The 17,308-nt window shown below is 43.6% G+C and overlaps 2 protein-coding genes across 4 annotated transcripts in view; both read left to right on the top strand.

The window, feature by feature from the left end:
• The first annotated feature begins 654 nt into the window (after positions 1 to 654).
• Positions 655 to 5,671, top strand: ddost (dolichyl-diphosphooligosaccharide--protein glycosyltransferase subunit (non-catalytic)). The gene is made up of 11 exons (XM_085781305.1): positions 655 to 904; positions 1,564 to 1,674; positions 1,771 to 1,857; positions 1,961 to 2,064; positions 2,154 to 2,248; positions 3,462 to 3,555; positions 3,760 to 3,908; positions 4,247 to 4,394; positions 4,509 to 4,629; positions 4,817 to 4,923; positions 5,017 to 5,671. The coding sequence occupies exons 1-11, from the start codon at positions 673 to 675 to the stop codon at positions 5,164 to 5,166; spliced, it is 1,398 nt and encodes a 465-aa protein (XP_085637431.1). The 5' UTR covers positions 655 to 672; the 3' UTR covers positions 5,167 to 5,671.
• Positions 5,672 to 6,201: 530 nt separating this feature from the next.
• Positions 6,202 to 17,308, top strand: part of plekhm2 (pleckstrin homology and RUN domain containing M2) — a 16,906-nt gene continuing 5,799 nt past the window's right edge. Inside the window, exons 1-15 of one of the 3 annotated variants that reach the window (XM_085781311.1) lie at positions 6,202 to 6,808; positions 8,813 to 8,919; positions 9,223 to 9,332; positions 9,420 to 9,519; positions 9,605 to 9,692; positions 9,780 to 9,954; positions 10,616 to 10,675; positions 12,406 to 12,700; positions 14,084 to 14,890; positions 14,974 to 15,043; positions 15,484 to 15,574; positions 15,712 to 15,776; positions 15,964 to 16,052; positions 16,391 to 16,523; positions 16,877 to 17,067. In XM_085781311.1, the coding sequence (XP_085637437.1) occupies positions 6,749 to 6,808; positions 8,813 to 8,919; positions 9,223 to 9,332; positions 9,420 to 9,519; positions 9,605 to 9,692; positions 9,780 to 9,954; positions 10,616 to 10,675; positions 12,406 to 12,700; positions 14,084 to 14,890; positions 14,974 to 15,043; positions 15,484 to 15,574; positions 15,712 to 15,776; positions 15,964 to 16,052; positions 16,391 to 16,523; positions 16,877 to 17,067 (2,441 nt within the window). In that variant the 5' untranslated portion in view covers positions 6,202 to 6,748. The remainder of the gene's footprint in view (positions 6,809 to 8,812; positions 8,920 to 9,222; positions 9,333 to 9,419; positions 9,520 to 9,604; positions 9,693 to 9,779; positions 9,955 to 10,615; positions 10,676 to 12,405; positions 12,701 to 14,083; positions 14,891 to 14,973; positions 15,044 to 15,483; positions 15,575 to 15,711; positions 15,777 to 15,963; positions 16,053 to 16,390; positions 16,524 to 16,876; positions 17,068 to 17,308) is intronic. The other 2 variants (XM_085781310.1, XM_085781312.1) reach the window with 2 other exon arrangements.

The raw sequence follows: 17,308 nt of genomic DNA, 5'->3' as shown, positions 1-17,308 counted from the left end.
CATCACAGTCTCACCTGTCTTACCAGTTTTAATAAAATTAATAGAAAGTTCCTAGACTATCTTTGGGTTAAGAAAGGTGCTTTCCTGATACAGATAGGGATAAAATATAAAGATTCAATACAGACAGGACAGGACATTTAACAGGAATATGGCACATTAACTTGTATTTGTTTAGATGAGCAGAAGCAACGCTGGGTTCAGAATCTGGTTATCTGGTGTGGCCTAAAAAAGAGAAATAATATGAACAAAGATTTTTTTTTTTTTAAAGGAAGCACTGAGAATGCTTGATTATAAATGGAGTAATTTAACCGTTTGGTAAAGATAAGAGGTAAAGACTTTATTCATCCTTCAGTGGGGAAATTTAATTTTCCAACTATTTACACATGACATACAAAACTTAAATAAGAGACTGAAAATACATTAATAATATTGCAAATAATTTGGGCATGTCAACTCCTTTGAGTTTAAGTCGTAAAATTGCCGGTCTTTGTTATAAGATTGATTATTCAATAAATAGAGTCGAGACTTCCGCGAGTGTCAGTCTTATAATATATCTTTCACCCCATTGGTTGAGCGGTAGTCAGGGGATGACGCGTTCTGCTCTGTGATTGGCTGGATGTCGGGGTCAAAGTTACGCCGACTGCTAACGCTGACGTCCACTTCTGCAGCAAAATGGCGTCGCTGACAGCAGCAGTGCAGACAAACCGGACCGGTTCCGAGTCGTTGTCCAAAAAACGGGCCGGGATGACCCACCGGAGGTTCAGACTCCTGGACAGCCACGTCCTCCTGTTTGTGTCGGTCGCCTGCATGTTGCACTGCGCCGTGGCCGACGGGAAGACGCTGGTGCTGCTGGACAACCTCAACATCAGAGACACCCATTCAATGTTCTTCCGCAGTCTGGCAGGTGAGGACATGATGCCTGCTCATTTTAAACTCATATACACAGTCTCTCCACATCATTATCGGTCACATTCGTATTGCAAAAAATGACAAATATGTCGCTGGTAAAGAAACTAGAGCTGGTGAGACTCCGACTTGAAGAATTTAGCTTCACGTTTGGCTGCTAATGCTAGTTTAGCTGTACCATGTTAGCTATGCCCCCAACTTCATTCACGTCTCTGCTGATTTAACCTACTTTGTTTTCGTAAATAAGGCCTATTTGACCATTGTTATGTTTATGCATAACGCCCTGAATCGATTAGGGACCTCTCATCATTTCGGCATGTAGTAAAATCAAATGGTTGATAATTTGAGGTTTATTGTAGATTTGCCATTTCCTCGTAAACTAAGAGCCACTTTTATCCGATGCGAATGACTGAGAGGAATACTAGTAAGTTTAACTTATAACTAAGTTGTAAACGAGATGTTACCCTGTAATACTGACTCAGTGATGATGTGGCCATCCAATGCAACTTCTGCTACTTCGCCTACTGTAAGTGGCCTGTAATTGACTGATAGCTTTGTAGTTATAATGCAGAGATGTACAATCCTGTTCGAAGTTGCAGCAAAAATGCAAAACAAATATCATTGCTTATCAATAGATATTGTGCTTTTCCTTTTCAGATCGTGGCTTTGACCTCACATTCAAGACAGCCGATGACCCCTCCCTCTCGCTGATCAAATACGGCCAGTTCCTGTATGACCACTTAATCCTCTTTTCACCATCAGTTGAAGGTAAATGTCACTCTTTGTGTTAGAAAAATGGATCTAATCAGCGCTTGTGTTTGCCTTTTACTAAAACTATCTGTACTATCTTTATTTTCTTTGCAGACTTTGGAGGAAATATAAACGTGGAGACCATCACATCCTTCATTGATGGTGGAGGAAATGTCCTGGTTGCTGCCAGTTCAGATATCGGTCAGTTGGTTTCCAGCAGCTATTGCGCCTCCCAGTAGAAACTCTGAAATACTGGATTGTTGTCCATTGTTGTATTAATTCATGCTTTTCTCTCTTTTCACAGGTGATCCTCTGAGGGAGCTGGGCAGTGAATGTGGCATCGAGTTTGATGAGGAGAAGACCGCTGTCATTGACCATCACCACTATGATGTGTCTGACCCTGGAGAGGTAAATAAGAAACACACAAACTTGTTCCACAAAATCAAGTCTTTAGAACCAAAACGTTGTTAAATACGACTGATGTTTCCTGTCTGCAGCACACCCTGATCGTCGCTGACCCAGAGAACCTGATGAAAGCTCCCACTATTGTTGGCAAACCCACCAACAAACCCATTTTATTCAAGGGTGTTGGGTAAGTACAACTCATCCTCTGTAACACAGCCACACTAAATAACCTCAATACACTGAATTTTGGGAGGTGCTGAGTTTTTTCTGGCAGTAATTAATTGCTTATTTACTTGTTACTGACAATGTTTTACTTAAAGTGAAATTCCGGCGTAAGTGTAAACCATGGTCAAACACACCGTAACACCGAGTTAGACCCCCCCTCGAGAGATCAATTTGCCCGACCGCTACATTCACGAGATCCACCAACTTCAGCAAATACCGCAATATCGCCACACACGGCGCTCTCCAGATCCACTGTCTGACCGCAACCAAAACGCCACCATTTGCCCAAAATAATGCTCAGAACTGCACCAAATGTCATCAATAGTACACACAGGGTCCCAGCACGTAGTACGAGTTGTCAAACATCTGCTAGCTTTGCCTGTTTTCTTTAGCAAGGAGATGCAACTCAACTCACCTACTTCTCCTCCGGGAGCCGCTTGTTGGTGAGGAAGCCCTGACGAGTCGATCACCGAGTGCACCGGAGTTCCGCAGCTCAATCAACAATTACCTCACGGAAATACAATCAGAGTTTTTTTTTTTTTTTATCTTGCATATCACTTTATAACTATTATTATCGAGTGCTGGCCACGATATAGGCGCAAATGAGCATTTTTAAGAGCTGCGGAACTCCGGTGCACTCGGTGATCGACTCGTCAGGGCTTCCTCACCAACAAGCGGCTCCCGGAGGAGAAGTAGGTGAGTTGTATCTGGTCTCCTTGCTAAAGAAAACAGGCAAAGCTAGCAGATGTTTGACAACTCGTACTACGTGCTGGGACCCTGTGTGTACTATTGATGACATTTGGTGCAGTTCTGAGCATTATTTTGGGCAAATGGTGGCGTTTTGGTTGCGGTCAGACAGTGGATCCGGAGAGCGCCGTGTGTGGCGATATTGCGGTATTTGCTGAAGTTGGTGGATCTCGTGAATGTAGCGGTCGGACAAATTGATCTCTCGAGGGGGGGTCTAACTCTGTGTTACGGTGTGTTTGACCATGGTTTACACTTACGCCGGAATTTCACTTTAATAATGTTGGCTTATAGCATCTTTACTGTGCTAAGTTGAAGAGACTTTTCAAAGAAGACATTTGATGTTGCACTGTTTTATTAATGTTCACAGATTCATTATACAACTCTTCGCAATGCAAACACGGCTTTAAACATGCCACCCTCTTTTCCAGCATGGTGGCAGACCCAGACAACCCTCTGGTCCTGGACATCCTCACTGGCTCCTCCACCTCTTACTCCTTTTTCCCTGACAGACCCATCTCTCAGGTAACATCACTGACGATTCAGTTCAGAAGAAAAATAGTCTCCACACAGCCTAATGATCCTCCTCTGTCCTCAGTTTGATAAGACCCATTTCATTTGCTGATGCTGTCATTTCCTTACTGAACTTCATATGACTTAACATCACTTTGTGTAACATCACTTTGTGTAACTTCATTTCTAAATCATCATTCAATTTTACTCCTCCAGTATCCCCATGCTGTTGGCAAGAACACCCTGCTGATTGCTGGACTTCAGGCCAGGAACAACGCCAGAGTGGTTTTCAGCGGCTCCATGGACTTCTTCAGTGATGCCTTCTTCAACTCTGCTGTGCAAAAGGCCACACCTGGGTCCCAGAGGTGGGCCTCACTCTTCATCACACTTCTAGATACCAGCACATCTTATAGTTAAAATAGAATATATGAAACTGCACTGTTGCAATGTAGATATTTTCTTTTTTTATGGGCATTTTAGCAGTATAACTACGGTACTAGAATGACACCAAAGAAGACAACAGTGGAAAATGACTCTTAGCCCCCTCATGACCAACATAAAAACATTGATCACAGAATTTACATCACAACTTATCAAACAAACTTCATCCCAGCAGAGTCAGATGGTTACATCTGGGATGAACTTGTACTGTCACTTCCCATTGTGGTTAAAGTCCTCCTCTCCTCTCTCTGGGCTTTGTCAGGCATGAGCAGACTGGGAACATGGAGCTGGCTGAGGCTCTGTCCCGGTGGGTGTTCAAGGAGGCCGGAGTCCTCAGGGTGGGAGCTGTTACCCATCATCCCGTAGGAGAGAACACTCCCCCAACCGCATACACCATCACTGACCTTGTGGTGAGTTATGGAAACAGTCGCCACCTTGAAGCTTTTTGTTTTCACGCTGAATCAGAAGCTGCGTACAGTGCTGGAACTTCAACATCTTAATCAGTGTAAAACTCTCCCATGCAGGAGTACAGCATCGTCATCGAGATGCTGTCCGAGGGCCGCTGGGTGCCCTTTGACGGAGATGATATTCAGCTGGAGTTTGTGAGGATTGATCCCTTCGTCAGGACGTACCTGAAGAAAAATGGTTGGTTTTTGTGCTTAGTACCCTCTTTTTATTGATACTAACTTCCTCCATCAGCCAGTCCTCCTGACCAGGCGGTCTCTGGCACATGTCATTCCCCCAGTCTCTCTCCCTGCTTTCCTGTCTCTCTGCACTTCCTATCAAGTAGAGGAGATATATATTTAAAAAACCTATGTTGTCTCTCCACCAGGAGGTAAATACAGTGTCCAGTTCAAACTGCCTGATGTGTACGGAGTCTTCCAGTTCAAGGTTGACTACAACCGACTGGGATACACACACCTCTACTCCTCCACTCAGGTATGTTAACTCAACATGTTCTGGGGTGAAGTGGGAATATTTTTGTGCACACGTCACTCATCCAACTTCTACCATTGTGTTTCCTTGTCACAGGTATCAGTGCGTCCTCTGCAGCACACTCAGTACGAGCGCTTCATCCCCTCAGCCTTCCCATACTACGCCAGTGTCTTCTCCATGATGTCGGGACTCTTCGTCTTCAGCATCGTTTTCCTGCACATGAAAGAGAAGGAGAAGTCCGACTAATGCAGAGAAACAGGAAAGGGCAAAAGGAGATTACACGATTTGAACTTATGGTGTGAAGAGCTGAAATTGAATGTTGAATCTTCACACAGGGACTTGGACTGCAGTCCACCATAAAAGTACAGTTTCTGTTTGGTTTTTAGAGCACTCAACTAATGAGGGTCTCAAGGTGCTGACTGTAATGCAAGGAAGCGGTTAGGGTTTTTTTCTTTTCTTTTTTTCCCCCAACTTTAACATCTCTCAATGAACTGTATATGTTCTGAAGTCTGTCAGTGTTTGTGTAAAGTTGCTTTACATTTGATAAAATTATGAAGTAGAGCACTTGCCTTGGAACATATTTGAATTTGGCCCACATTTTCTCAATCAGGACAGATTACTGTGGTAACTAACTACATGCACTGAATATGCCAACTTTTTTTTTTGTTTTGTTTTGTTTTTGATAAGATTTTTAATGTGTTTCCAAAAAAGCTGGAGTCATCCTAACAATAAAAAACTGACATTCCACTTAGTTGAAACCCCTGCAATTTTTCCCAACATTACATAATTATGTGACTTTTTTTTTATTTCACAATGCCTGGATATAATTTATTTATAGTGATGATTGTTGTGAGGTACTGCCATGGAAACTATAATGTTGGACTGCACACCAATACATCCATGTTGCACACTTAGGTCAAACTCAGTTTAAAAATAGAGGCATTTAAATTTGCATTTGCTTTACATAAAATGAAAGAAGTGTTGTGTATACAGCATGGTTTTGGGAAACTACGAAAAAGTCAATTTGGCAATAGATTTACACAACTTGTCATTCATAGCAGTCAGTCTGAATGAAAAAAGTGACACTAGGAAAAAACATTAATTTATGGGTTGACAGTCTTGGACACAAGTCTAATTCAAGAGTTAGATCTGATGATTAATAATGAAGTCCTGTTTTTGTATTTGACCTGAGCAAAAAACCTCTGAATGTGTCAGATCTGGACCACAGACTGTAAAACATCTGGACGTGGTTCAGCTCCCACCGTCCTGCACCGTCAGTAAGGCGTGTAACGGCTGACAGTGACGTCACCCATTGACCGAGAGTTGTTGGAGCATTTAGGTTAGTAGCACAAAAAGTTTGATGTAATTGGCTTTTTAGGCTATGTCGCGATAAGACAACTTAAAGTTATTCACGACAGCCAATTGGAGAATTGAAAACGGAAAGTATGTTATATAAAAATTCCCGCTAAATTTCACAAATGTCTGGACTGTAAAACTTGCTGACCGCCCCGGCTGGAGCAGCGTTCAAGAAAAAGTCAAGTGGCTGCGGCTAACGCTAACCGGAGCGGAGACAGCGGGTCGACACATCGCGCTGCTGCTTGTTGGGCGTTAACATGAAAGTTGTGAGCTAACACCAGCGGTACTGACTTAAAAAAAAGAAAAGAAACTTCGGTGTGTAGTTAACAGCTGTACCTCTGTCATTTGTTTGGGAGCCACTGGACAAGATGTTAGCTAGCTAGCTAGCTGAGGCGGACGGTTAGCGTTAGCAAAACAAGAGCCGAGCTGTGGGAGTCAGCTGACGACCTGCTGTGAGCTGCTGCCAGCAGTGATGGATCAACTCAAAGTGAAAGACCGCATATTGGAAAACATCTCCCTGTCTGTCAAGAAGGTAAGCGCTGTCCCATTGGTCAGCAGCACACCTTGTTTGTTGTTATTGATACTGGATTTAACCATTTTCACTTGCTGGAGGAGGTGTAGCTAACGTTAGGTCATCTTTTGTCTGTCGATGAGGGCAACTTTCAAGTCGGAGGGGGGGTATCAGCAGCTCCCTGTCAAACAAGGGCCTTGCCCTTTCTCTCACAGCCAAACAAAGTATAGATTATTCTCACTGCTATCTAAATCCACTGTCATGTTTCACGACGTCAGATGTCGGTTGTCATGCCCTAGTTTATGTTTCTGACCAAGCCCCAGTGTTTGCTCACTGCGGCATGTGTTGTAAACACACCTGCAGCAGCAAAACGGACACACATTAGCACCAAAGGGTTTGGCCAGTCGATCTTTACTCCACATTCCCACTCAAGCTGTGAAATATTTTGGATTTTTGTGTGCAGCTAATCTTTCTTATAAACCAAAAGTCGGCATCGCATCTACCTCCTCCTCCTTTACTTGCATGTTTGTACATTCACTTTTCAAATCCATGTACATTTGAGCTTTTGTTATGCAGTTTTTTCCCCATCACACATCCACCAGTCCCATAATCAGATGATTGCATTAGAAAGCCCCATTTTAGTGTGCAGTGAACCCACTACTGCAGCTGAGCTCTTTCATCCACAAGTTTTATCTAATTAGTTTTTAAATGAATTAAACCATTTATCTCTTTTATTGTAATGACTGCAGAAAGACTTGACTGTGGAAGTGGTTATGAAGTGTTGTGTTTCAAGCTTCCAAGAAAGTGTACAGTGTTTACTGCTGACAAACATTGCTTAGTCATGTGGAGATGGTCACAGGATACAGATTCTCCCTGTTTGGGTCTTCAAAGCTGCTCTGACCTACACAGTCTGTTCAAGCTTCAGGGTTTTTGTCCTCTATATGGTTTATTTATGTTGAAGGAGGTCCTGCAGGTCACTGAAGGAGAGTTGAAAACAATGAGACTTTTTTGGTTGAACTGTTTTCACACATAACTTAGCATGTATGGATCCGTACTAGAAATGTTGTATTTCAGTACAATAACTACAGTCTGGTAGATTCAGATAAGAAACATAAAGACTGTAGCAAGGTTTGTGTTGTTTTTGCTCTGTATGCCAGCACACTGGGATTGAAACGACATTATGAACATGGACATTCATATTGTTTAAACACATGAGATTATGAACATGGGACTTGTAGCTCCTTCAATACATAGTCCTCAAATTTGAGGGAGTCAAAAATACTCGGCTTCAGTCTCCAACCCACAGACATCACCAGTCTCTCTTGTCGCTCTCTCAGACATGCTCTGCTGCAAGCTTCACTAACAGCGTGTTTCATTGGTTTCTTCTTGCCCTCCGTCCGGTCCTCAGCAGTAAAACTGAAATACAATGAAACACACTTATTTGGATTAAGTCAACCCAGTGCTCTGCCCTAAATTCCTGCGGGGACTTTATGTTTTACTGTAGGATGATTGTCCTGCTTCACTGTTCACTCTATAGTTCATTTCCAGTATGGTACAGCACACAGTCGAAACAATGAGATCACTTTTTCATTTGGTTATAAATTCATTATGCGCAATAAAGACTCCATTACTGGCTCATCTGCATTAAAGGAGTTTCATAACATCTAAATCTGTATGCTTTTTAAGCCTCTCTCACCATCTTCGTCTGACAGTCATTCAATATGTCTGATTGGCTGAACATCTGCAAACAAGAGCATATTAGATGTAACAGTGCACGCTCCATGGTGAGCCATGCACAAACGGTAAACTGCAACCTAAGTTTAATATTGCAGCTGGTTTCAGGTAAATACAATCATCATAATATTCCTCTGCAGCCAGTCATGATGAGCCCAATGTGTCTGACTTCGTATAATAGTAGTACACTACTACATTAAATAATGTATCTTAATGTAACTTTTCAGCTGCACTCCTGTCTTTCAAAGAGAAGTTGTAGCAGTTTTGTAACTAGAAACTGTATCTGTACAGTTGCAGAGTTACTTTGCGGCCTGTGAAGATGAGACTCCAGCCATCAGGAATCATGACCGGGTCCTGCAGCGCCTTTGTGAACACCTTGACCATGCTCTGCTGTATGGGTAAGAGGCACACAGCAAGTAACAGCACACTGCCTGGAGGAGGGGGGGTGGGGTTCAAAGTCCAAAAAGTAATCTGATTTATTTAGTTTTGTTTTTTTTCATTATGCAGAAAGTCCTTTTTAAAAGAGTGATATTCTTACTCATGTCACTCCATGTTAACTGTCTCTTTGGACAACTTTGACAGTGTTTAGAGACTCAGGCTGCAAATCAAGCTGAGGATACATTTAGTTTGAGTGCCATCGCTCCACTCCTCTTTCCCTCTTAGACCTCATACATGCGATGGTATTGTTTTCAACATTACAGGCTGCAGGACATCTCCTCAGGCTACTGGGTCCTCGTCCTGCACTTCACCAGGAGAGAGGCCGTCCGTCAGATTGATGAGCTGCAGCACATAGCAACCAACCTCGGCCGAAGTGAGACATCTCCCTCTCGCTCAGTCAAACACGGTCACACACATTATATGGTATACGTATAGAAAAGTCTTTTTCTGTTCCATGCAGGTCGTGCATGGTTATACCTGGCACTGAGCGAGAGCTCTTTAGAGAGCTACCTGCGCCTCTTCCAGGAGAACCAAGGGTTACTGCAGAAGTATTATTTCAAGTGAGTCCCCTGTTTTCCTGATGTTGATTACCTGTGCAAGGAATGGTGCATTGACATGACTTTAACCCATTTCCTTCTCTTCTAGGAATGCACTGGTCTGCAGCCACGACCACCTCACGCTCTTCCTCACGCTGGTTTCTGGCCTGGAATTCATCCGCTTTGATCTGGAGCTGGTTAGCATTTATTTCGTTACACTATCACTATTAAGGTTTACATTAGCAACATGTCAGTAACGTACCTGTTGGGTCCTGCCGGGTCAGGATGTGCCCTATCTGGACGTGGCCCCCTACATGCCAGATTACTATAAACCCCAGAACCTGCTGGACTTCGAGGAGAGGCTGCCCAGCTCAGACAGCTTGTCCCTGCACTCCTTTACGTCTCTCACCTCCACCAACCTAGAGTGGGACGACAGTGCCATAGCCCCCTCCAGTGAAGGTAGGTGCCCTGTTGTTCTTTCACCTCACTATTTACTATTTGTTCCCTATTCCTCCATATTTGCTGACCTGCCTCACTCAGCGGTTACACCTTTTTAGCAGCAGTTATCACCATTAACTTTTCAAATGACCCCCATGAGATATCTAGTGTCACTTCTACAGTATGTGCTCATTCTATCAGCACGTAATGGCTCATATTAATGTTACTTTGTTGCTGAATGACTATGAAATGACTAGCAGCCTTTATTTTTGGGTCTATGATGAGGTCCAACACTCATTCTTTGGCACAGAGTCCTACAGTGACGTCTGGCTTATGGCACGTGGAAGCAGAAGTCAGATTGATCCTTCCAGACTCCTGTGACTCACAAACACCAATGTGCATTTTATCAAATGGGTCACATGATTTGCGGAGGCCTGTGGTTACAGATTGTTCTCACTGGGGAGGGGGGGGATTGCAGCACCCAGTCAATGCTTTCCCCACAGTCAGTTCCGTTGTTTTAGTTCCCATTTGTCTATTTTTTTTCCATCCGTTCAGTGATTTCAAAAAAACCACATGTTGTGTTATTTTTTTTTCTTTCTGTTTCTGTGCCATTGTCTCAGTCTCTCCTCTCCTCTCTCCTCTCCATCTCTCTAATGCTGGATGTTATCCCTCCTTTTTTTAGATTATGATTTCGGTGACATCTTCCCCGTGTTGCAGTCAATGCCAAGTGCAGACTGGGAAGGTGGGACATTGGTCAACCCCTCCTGCCCTTTCATCCCTCCCTCCCTCCATCCTTCCTCCCTTCCGTCCCTTCCTATCTGGCATGGCCGTCCCACAGCTTATGCTTACAAAATTCATGCTGGGTGTTCTACGCAGTAAATAGCATGTTAACTGTAAAATGCAACTAACTGAAAAAAAAATACTGCTGATCTGGGGACATTAAACTAGCATGATCAGAAGGATATGCTGTATTTGAATCCAGCGTTAGATGGCACATGACAGTAATTACTGTGTAACTATAAATAAGAAGCTTGTAGCTCAATGTGTTATTGTACAAACCTCTGTGCCCATCATAAGAAACATGATGTAACACTACAGCTTCTTCTGCATCTCATTAGTAGCTGCAGAAATGTGACTGTGCTGCACACACATGTTTAGAGGAGGTTTATGAATGATAAATAATAGAAAAAGTTATACTAACACAAAATGAATGAATCACCTTGCACAGTGAGTTGACTGGTAAGTTTGGTTTACCTGGGATGTTTTGGGTGAAACTGTTCTGCATGTGTTACTTATCTGGGAGTTGACCCCGATGCTCACTTGGCCGTGTTGTTTATCACAAGATAAATGCCTGATGTAACGGTACTCACCCCGTCCAGTCTGTGTCTGGGTTCACTGTGTCACTGTGCTGCTGTTCGTCTGTCTGTCTGTCTGTCTGTCTGTCTGTCTGTCTGTCTGTCTGTCTGTCTGTCTGCCTGCTGCTGTTGTTGTTGTTTCTGTAACGTCTTCTCTTCCTGTGTGACGCGTGGCACTGGCCTAGGTTCAGCTCAGCTGGAGTGTGAGGTGAAAATTGAAAACAATCGCTATAGGATGAGATTTCTAATTGCTGTGCGTTACTACAGCAGTTGTGTTAGTTATACACTTGCACGTGAATCTTAGTCTTATTATTTACAGTTATCTCTTCTTGAATTAGGATTTGAGACATGTGTAGGTTTCTGTCCTGCACAAACGTCTGAATGCAAAGTTCACCAAAGTCCATTTCAACTTGAACAAAGACACAACTATGAACAAAAGTAGTTTGAAAGAGAATGAAAGAAATTAATGGCTGAGAAGACGTTCAGTGAATTCATCTGTGCCGCTCTCTACGGTGGCCCTGAGGGCTCAACAGGCTGCATCTTAAGAATTGGCTAGAGGTGATGAACCGGACTGGGACAAACTTGGTCTTCAATACTTTGTAAATGTTGAAGTTAAAGGTGCTCTCCAGAAAGGTTAATCATTTTCTTAAAGCCTTAGTTGCAATAGATAGACTCATAATCATACAAAATTTAGTCCATTCATCATTCCCTCAAGTTCTTGCCGTGTGTGACCCTTGACCTAGGCCTATGCCACTGCTTGCTGTTGACCTACTTGATGTTGCATTTTGTGCCTCTGACTCTGCCAAAGAACAACAAAGGACACTGCAGCCCCTAACATTTATTTGTGTGCAATGCTGATGAAGGAAAACACTAAGTTTTTGTGAAGCTGTCTCGCTGGTCGACTCCAACACTGATGATAAATAAATGGATACATATGTAAATATTTCAAGAGAACAAAACAAACGAGACTGTGACTGTGACATCTCCATCTGTCCCTCGAACCTCCCAGCGAGACAGCGCTAAAACTTGAGTGCATTACTTTGAATAAGCAGACGTAAATGTGGTTAAGTGCTGCTTTTCCATTAAGTGGGTGTTTTCTTGTGGCTTGTCACGATAGAGGGTGATCTGACAGACCAGGCCAGCTGCCCACGATCCAGCGGCTCTGATCCCCAAACTGTCATCAGCGACACGGTGGTCCTCTCTACAGGTACCATCAAGGTGAAGGTGGCGGCTCATCCTCCTCCTCCTCCTCACAGCCCCACATCCAGACACAACCCCTTCAACGAGGACTCAGACACCAACACAACCAACACCTCAGCTGACGTCACGCCAGTTCACGTGGCCAGCCGCTACAACGCCACCACCGCTGGAGATGACGTGGAGAGCACCAATAACGAGCTGGAGGTTATCAGGTACAGTAGCAGGGTTACATAAGTTGTGTTTCGATTACCCCTAGAAATGCGCAAAAACCTAAATGTCGCAATAAAAAACTGGTTATGGAAACAAACACCTATGTTTCGAAAAACCTCTCAAATATCGCCAAAACATTTACGCTCTCATGAGGTCGTTTTTCAGACATGTCAAAGTGTATCGCAAAAGTGAAATGGAAACACTTTTTTGGCATTTGCAAGTCACTCCAGGTCTGATAAGATATGATCCCGTTGGTAATTTTTTCAGTTTCCCTTCGCTCTCCCTCTCTACCGTCTGTTTTGAGTCCTCCCGTCACGTCACCACAGTTGTTAAGCGGTCACAGTTGCTAAATCACTAAATGTCATAATATGTTTTGAATGTCCATCTTCCTTAAAATTGAGGTAAACGGGTCGTGATTTCATGAGAAGTAAGGGATGTCGCTGATAAAAGTCTGTTCTTCATTCACAAGAAGAGTACACACTTGGTACTGTTTTCAACCATCTGGGTTATTTTAATAAAACCTAGACGTGTACAGTCATTCAACTCAGTCTGATAACTCAGGCAGTGTCACACAATAACATGTCCAATAACATTGGTGAATAACCAAACAATAGGTCCTTCTGTTACAGTCGCGAGACTAGGCTTAACGAGAATTACGGCTCTTTCGCTTTCTCTCTTTTTTAAGCTTAAAGAGCACCTCGCACCACCTGCAGTTTATTTCTCTTCTTTCTACTGTCGAGCACTCTGTACACCCCGCAGTCTCTTCTTTTAGAAGTATCGCTTTTATTCTGTGAAAACCTGTAATGGAAACCCAGCTACTGTTAAAGCAGAAGTAAGTGATATATTTGTGTTAATATAAGTCTTAAATAGTTATATCTTCCGACAGCAATCACTTACATAGAGTGTTTGGACTGAAACACGGGTCTGTCAGTCCCTCTGCTCTGCTCTGAGCCGAGGAGAAAACATTTATCGTATCCTACAGTTTTTATCCAATGAGGAGAGAGAACGGCATGCAGGGCTGTGTGTGCAGCCAAGGGACGCCGTGAATGTGGCGACGTAGGGACGAGGACTGTTATGGTGCGTTCAAGGAAACTCGTATTTTTCCGACCGTGAAGTGGTACCAGTTCGATCTGGTACGAGTTCACCGGTCGGAAGTTACGAGTGGCCGTTATAGTGACTTTCACCGGTAAAACAGGTCGGAAAAACAGGAGTGGGTTGCCTGAAACGCTACAAAGTCGTAAGTTATGACTTGAAGCTGTAATTTACGATTTCAAAAGCCTGCCTGGAACGCAGCATTAGCGAAAACGACCGGACCACTTACTTCTGCTTTAATCAAACAGTCTAGAAGAGAGGAAACACAGCTAACCAGTGTGCCCCCCCTCTAGGATGGCCAGAAGAAGGAAACCAGCCAAGAAGCGACGGGGGAAGGGCTCCACAGACTCCAGCAGCAGCATCCATAACTCCCTCTCCTCTGAGCACATGGATATAGACGGCAGCATTCTCGCCGTGGATGATGTGGATTCCCTGAGCTGCTCTGTCAATCAGCTGGATGGCGAAGGAGAGCTGAGGAGAAGCAGGGTGGGGTCAGAGGCCGTGGAGGAGGGAGATGAGGATGAGGAAGCAGACCTCCTACGCCTCCCAGAGATGACGGACACCTCCATGCACAGTGTCGGCCAACCCCTCCGGGACGTCATGGACCGACTCAACGGGGCTCTGGATCGGGAGGAGCCCTGGGAGCACTTGGAGGAGGAGGAGGAGAGAACCAGTGAAGGCCGCAACCAGGGCCCCGAGCCGCCCGCTCAGCAGTCCTTTCGTGAGGACTCAGGCGGCGAGCCCCCAGACCCAGCTCCAGGAGAGGAGTCTCAGGCCACTGTGGCCACAGGGCCCCGGCTCGAGCAGGCCTCTCCTGCGCCTAAAGAACTTTGCTGCTTTACCCCCAACGGTTCAGACTCTGCTCCCACAGGTGGTAGCTACAATGACTCTACAGAGCATTGCCAGCCACAAGCTCTTCCAGGTGGCCCTGAAGATGAAGGAGAAACAAAGAAGAAAACAGGACAGGAGCCCAACATGAAGCTGGGGCAGGAGGAAGATGCAGAAGGAGAAGAAACACACCAGGACACAGTCACTAACGGACAACGACAAAAAGAGGACAAGCTCAGTCCCTCAGAAATCTCTCACCCTGCAGAGTTTAGGTATGAATACAGCTTCACAATCAGCTGTCCACTGGGCTCATGTTGTCTCGTATCTAATGTTCTTCATATTTCTGATATTTCAGGGTGGACAACAATCACCTGCTACTTCTCATGATCCACGTGTTCAGAGAGAACGAGGAGCAGCTGTTTAAGGTGAAGGGAGAGAAAGTCAGCTGTATTTATATACATTCTAGCATCCACAATTACATTAGTAACATTGAATGTGGTATCATGGCCTTTTTAATAACTGTTTATAAACAGAATTTGATTGTCTCCTCACATCTTCAAGCCAGTTGTCGGGTTGTGACATCACAGCAGTGGTTTCTTGCTCAGTGGCCGTGTTGCAAGGCTCAGGCTGCCAGTTGGTTCATGGCAGCTTTTACTCAGGCTGCAGTAATTCAGCTGCTGTTGACACAAAAACTATTCACACATTGCACCAAACTCTGTAAACAAAGACAACTGATGTATTAAATCACTGGTTTGTCCCAGATGATAAAAAAATGACAATCTGTATCATTTGTCTGCTGTAAATGTAGAAACATACATACAGCTTGAGACAGGTGAATATAGAGCCAGTTTATCTTTGTTTTCAGATGGTGAGGATGAGCACAGGCCACATGGAGGGAGACCTGCAGCCTCTTTACCTGCTGCTTACTGACTGTTACATGTACCTGCTGAGGAAGGGTGAGTGGCTGAAGCAAGCATCAGCTTTGTTATGTTGGATAAGCAAGGATTTCATCATTACACAAACTTAATCCATGTGCACTGACAAACCAGAGATTATCCTGAAGTTAAGATGTAATGTTTGATTTCATTTACAGGTGCAGCAGAGAAGCCCTACACAGTAGAAGATGCTGTTTCTTATAATGAGTTAGACTATCTTTCAGTAAGTGTTTGTGTTCCTTGATTGTTCATGTTGTGCTCTTATTTCAAAGTCCATTCATGCTACAAATCACTTGAGTTTAGTAATGAGTTAGTTAGATGATATTCATGAACCCTGCAGACTCAACTATGATGTGACAGCTCAGGAGATTTCAGCTTTGTGTCTGAGCTGTAATCTTGTTTGTCTTTAGGTGGGTCTGGACCAACAGACGGTGAATGTGGTTTGCACCAACAGACGGAGAAAGTTCCTGTTGGACACGGCTGATGCCTCCCTGACTTTGTGCGTGTATCCACATATCTGTGCCTCATGTTTCTGAAAACTCTGACATTACACTGACTCTGACACGTAGAGATTATTTAGCATTCATTTCCCCCTAATATGCATAACTGTTTTATGATTTCTTTTTATGTGCACCTTTGCTCTTATATGAATCCAGTGCCCTACATTAGAACATGGACATTATATATTTAACCATGATCTATTTTATGACAAACAAGTCGTTAAGTATTTCTGTGCATTTTCAGATATGAATCTTTGAGTTTTTAGAGCAATATATTGCACATGGCCCCCTCATGGGATGCTGTAATCTGACTCATTCATCCTTCTTCTTAACACAGGTGGTTCCTGTCTGTTCTGAAGTCAGCCATGGTGAAGGGTTGCCGCGAGCCTCCTTACCCCTCGGTTCTGACTGATGCTACCATGGAAAAACTGGCTCTCACAAAGTTTGTCTCCCAAGAGTCTCACTGTGAGGTAAAGAAATGTTGAATTTACAGTCACTCTCTATCACAGCTCAGATTAAAAAAAATCATCAAGTCAGGTTAAATAGTGCTATTAAAAAAAATAAAGACACTGAATAATAAATTAACTAATACAAACATGTGCAAATCACTGTTGTAGTCATTTTTGATTGTATATTTTCTAATCTACCAAGAATGTCTGCGGATAATGAAATTATGTAATTTTTGCGTTCACAGTATTTAATGCTGTAAAAGCTTTGTAACATGTTTTCTGACATTCTGTGTTGTGGTCCGTTTCAAAACTCTCTTCTCTTCCCAAACCAACTCTCAAAGCACTAATGACCTAATCTCTCTATATCTTTCCAGGTACCAGAAGTGTGCATCAATCTCTACTCACTGGTCCACTGGGAGGATCCTATGGACGTGACTCTGTCTCCCCAAGCTGGCCCACCAAGCTGTGGAACACATTCCAGCACCAAGGAAGGGATTCTCCAGTACAGGTCTGGAACCACCTATCTGGGCAAAGAGCTGTGGAAAAGCTGCTATCTTGTCCTCAGGTACAGACACATCAAACCCACCAGTCACCTTTTCTTCTGTAGTTTAGATTCTTTTAAATTCACATTAGTTGGACTATACACTACCACCTATTCAGGTGTCATCATGATGCGTTTCCACTGTCACTTTGTTTCACAAAAACATAAACATTCGTGTCACATCTCATTTTAATATTGTGGCAATTCAGGTATTTCAACGTACTGATAAGGAGAGAGGAATTGACTTTAGTCACCACATCCAGAA

This window comes from Trachurus japonicus, chromosome 7 (assembly GCF_045865225.1).
Source record: "Trachurus japonicus isolate A0001 chromosome 7, Traja_1.0".
Taxonomy (NCBI): Eukaryota; Metazoa; Chordata; class Actinopteri; order Carangiformes; family Carangidae; genus Trachurus; species Trachurus japonicus.
This window is presented reverse-complemented; position numbering and strand designations above follow the sequence as displayed.

Bases quoted from the DNA above. Each gene is read 5' to 3' on its own strand.
- ddost (XM_085781305.1), top strand. From the start codon at position 673: ATGGCGTCGCTGACAGCAGCAGTGCAGACAAACCGGACCGGTTCCGAG. The intron at 905-1,563 runs GTGAGGACATGA...TTTCCTTTTCAG, and splicing joins GTTCTTCCGCAGTCTGGCAG to ATCGTGGCTTTGACCTCACA. The intron at 1,675-1,770 runs GTAAATGTCACT...TTTTCTTTGCAG, and splicing joins CTTTTCACCATCAGTTGAAG to ACTTTGGAGGAAATATAAAC.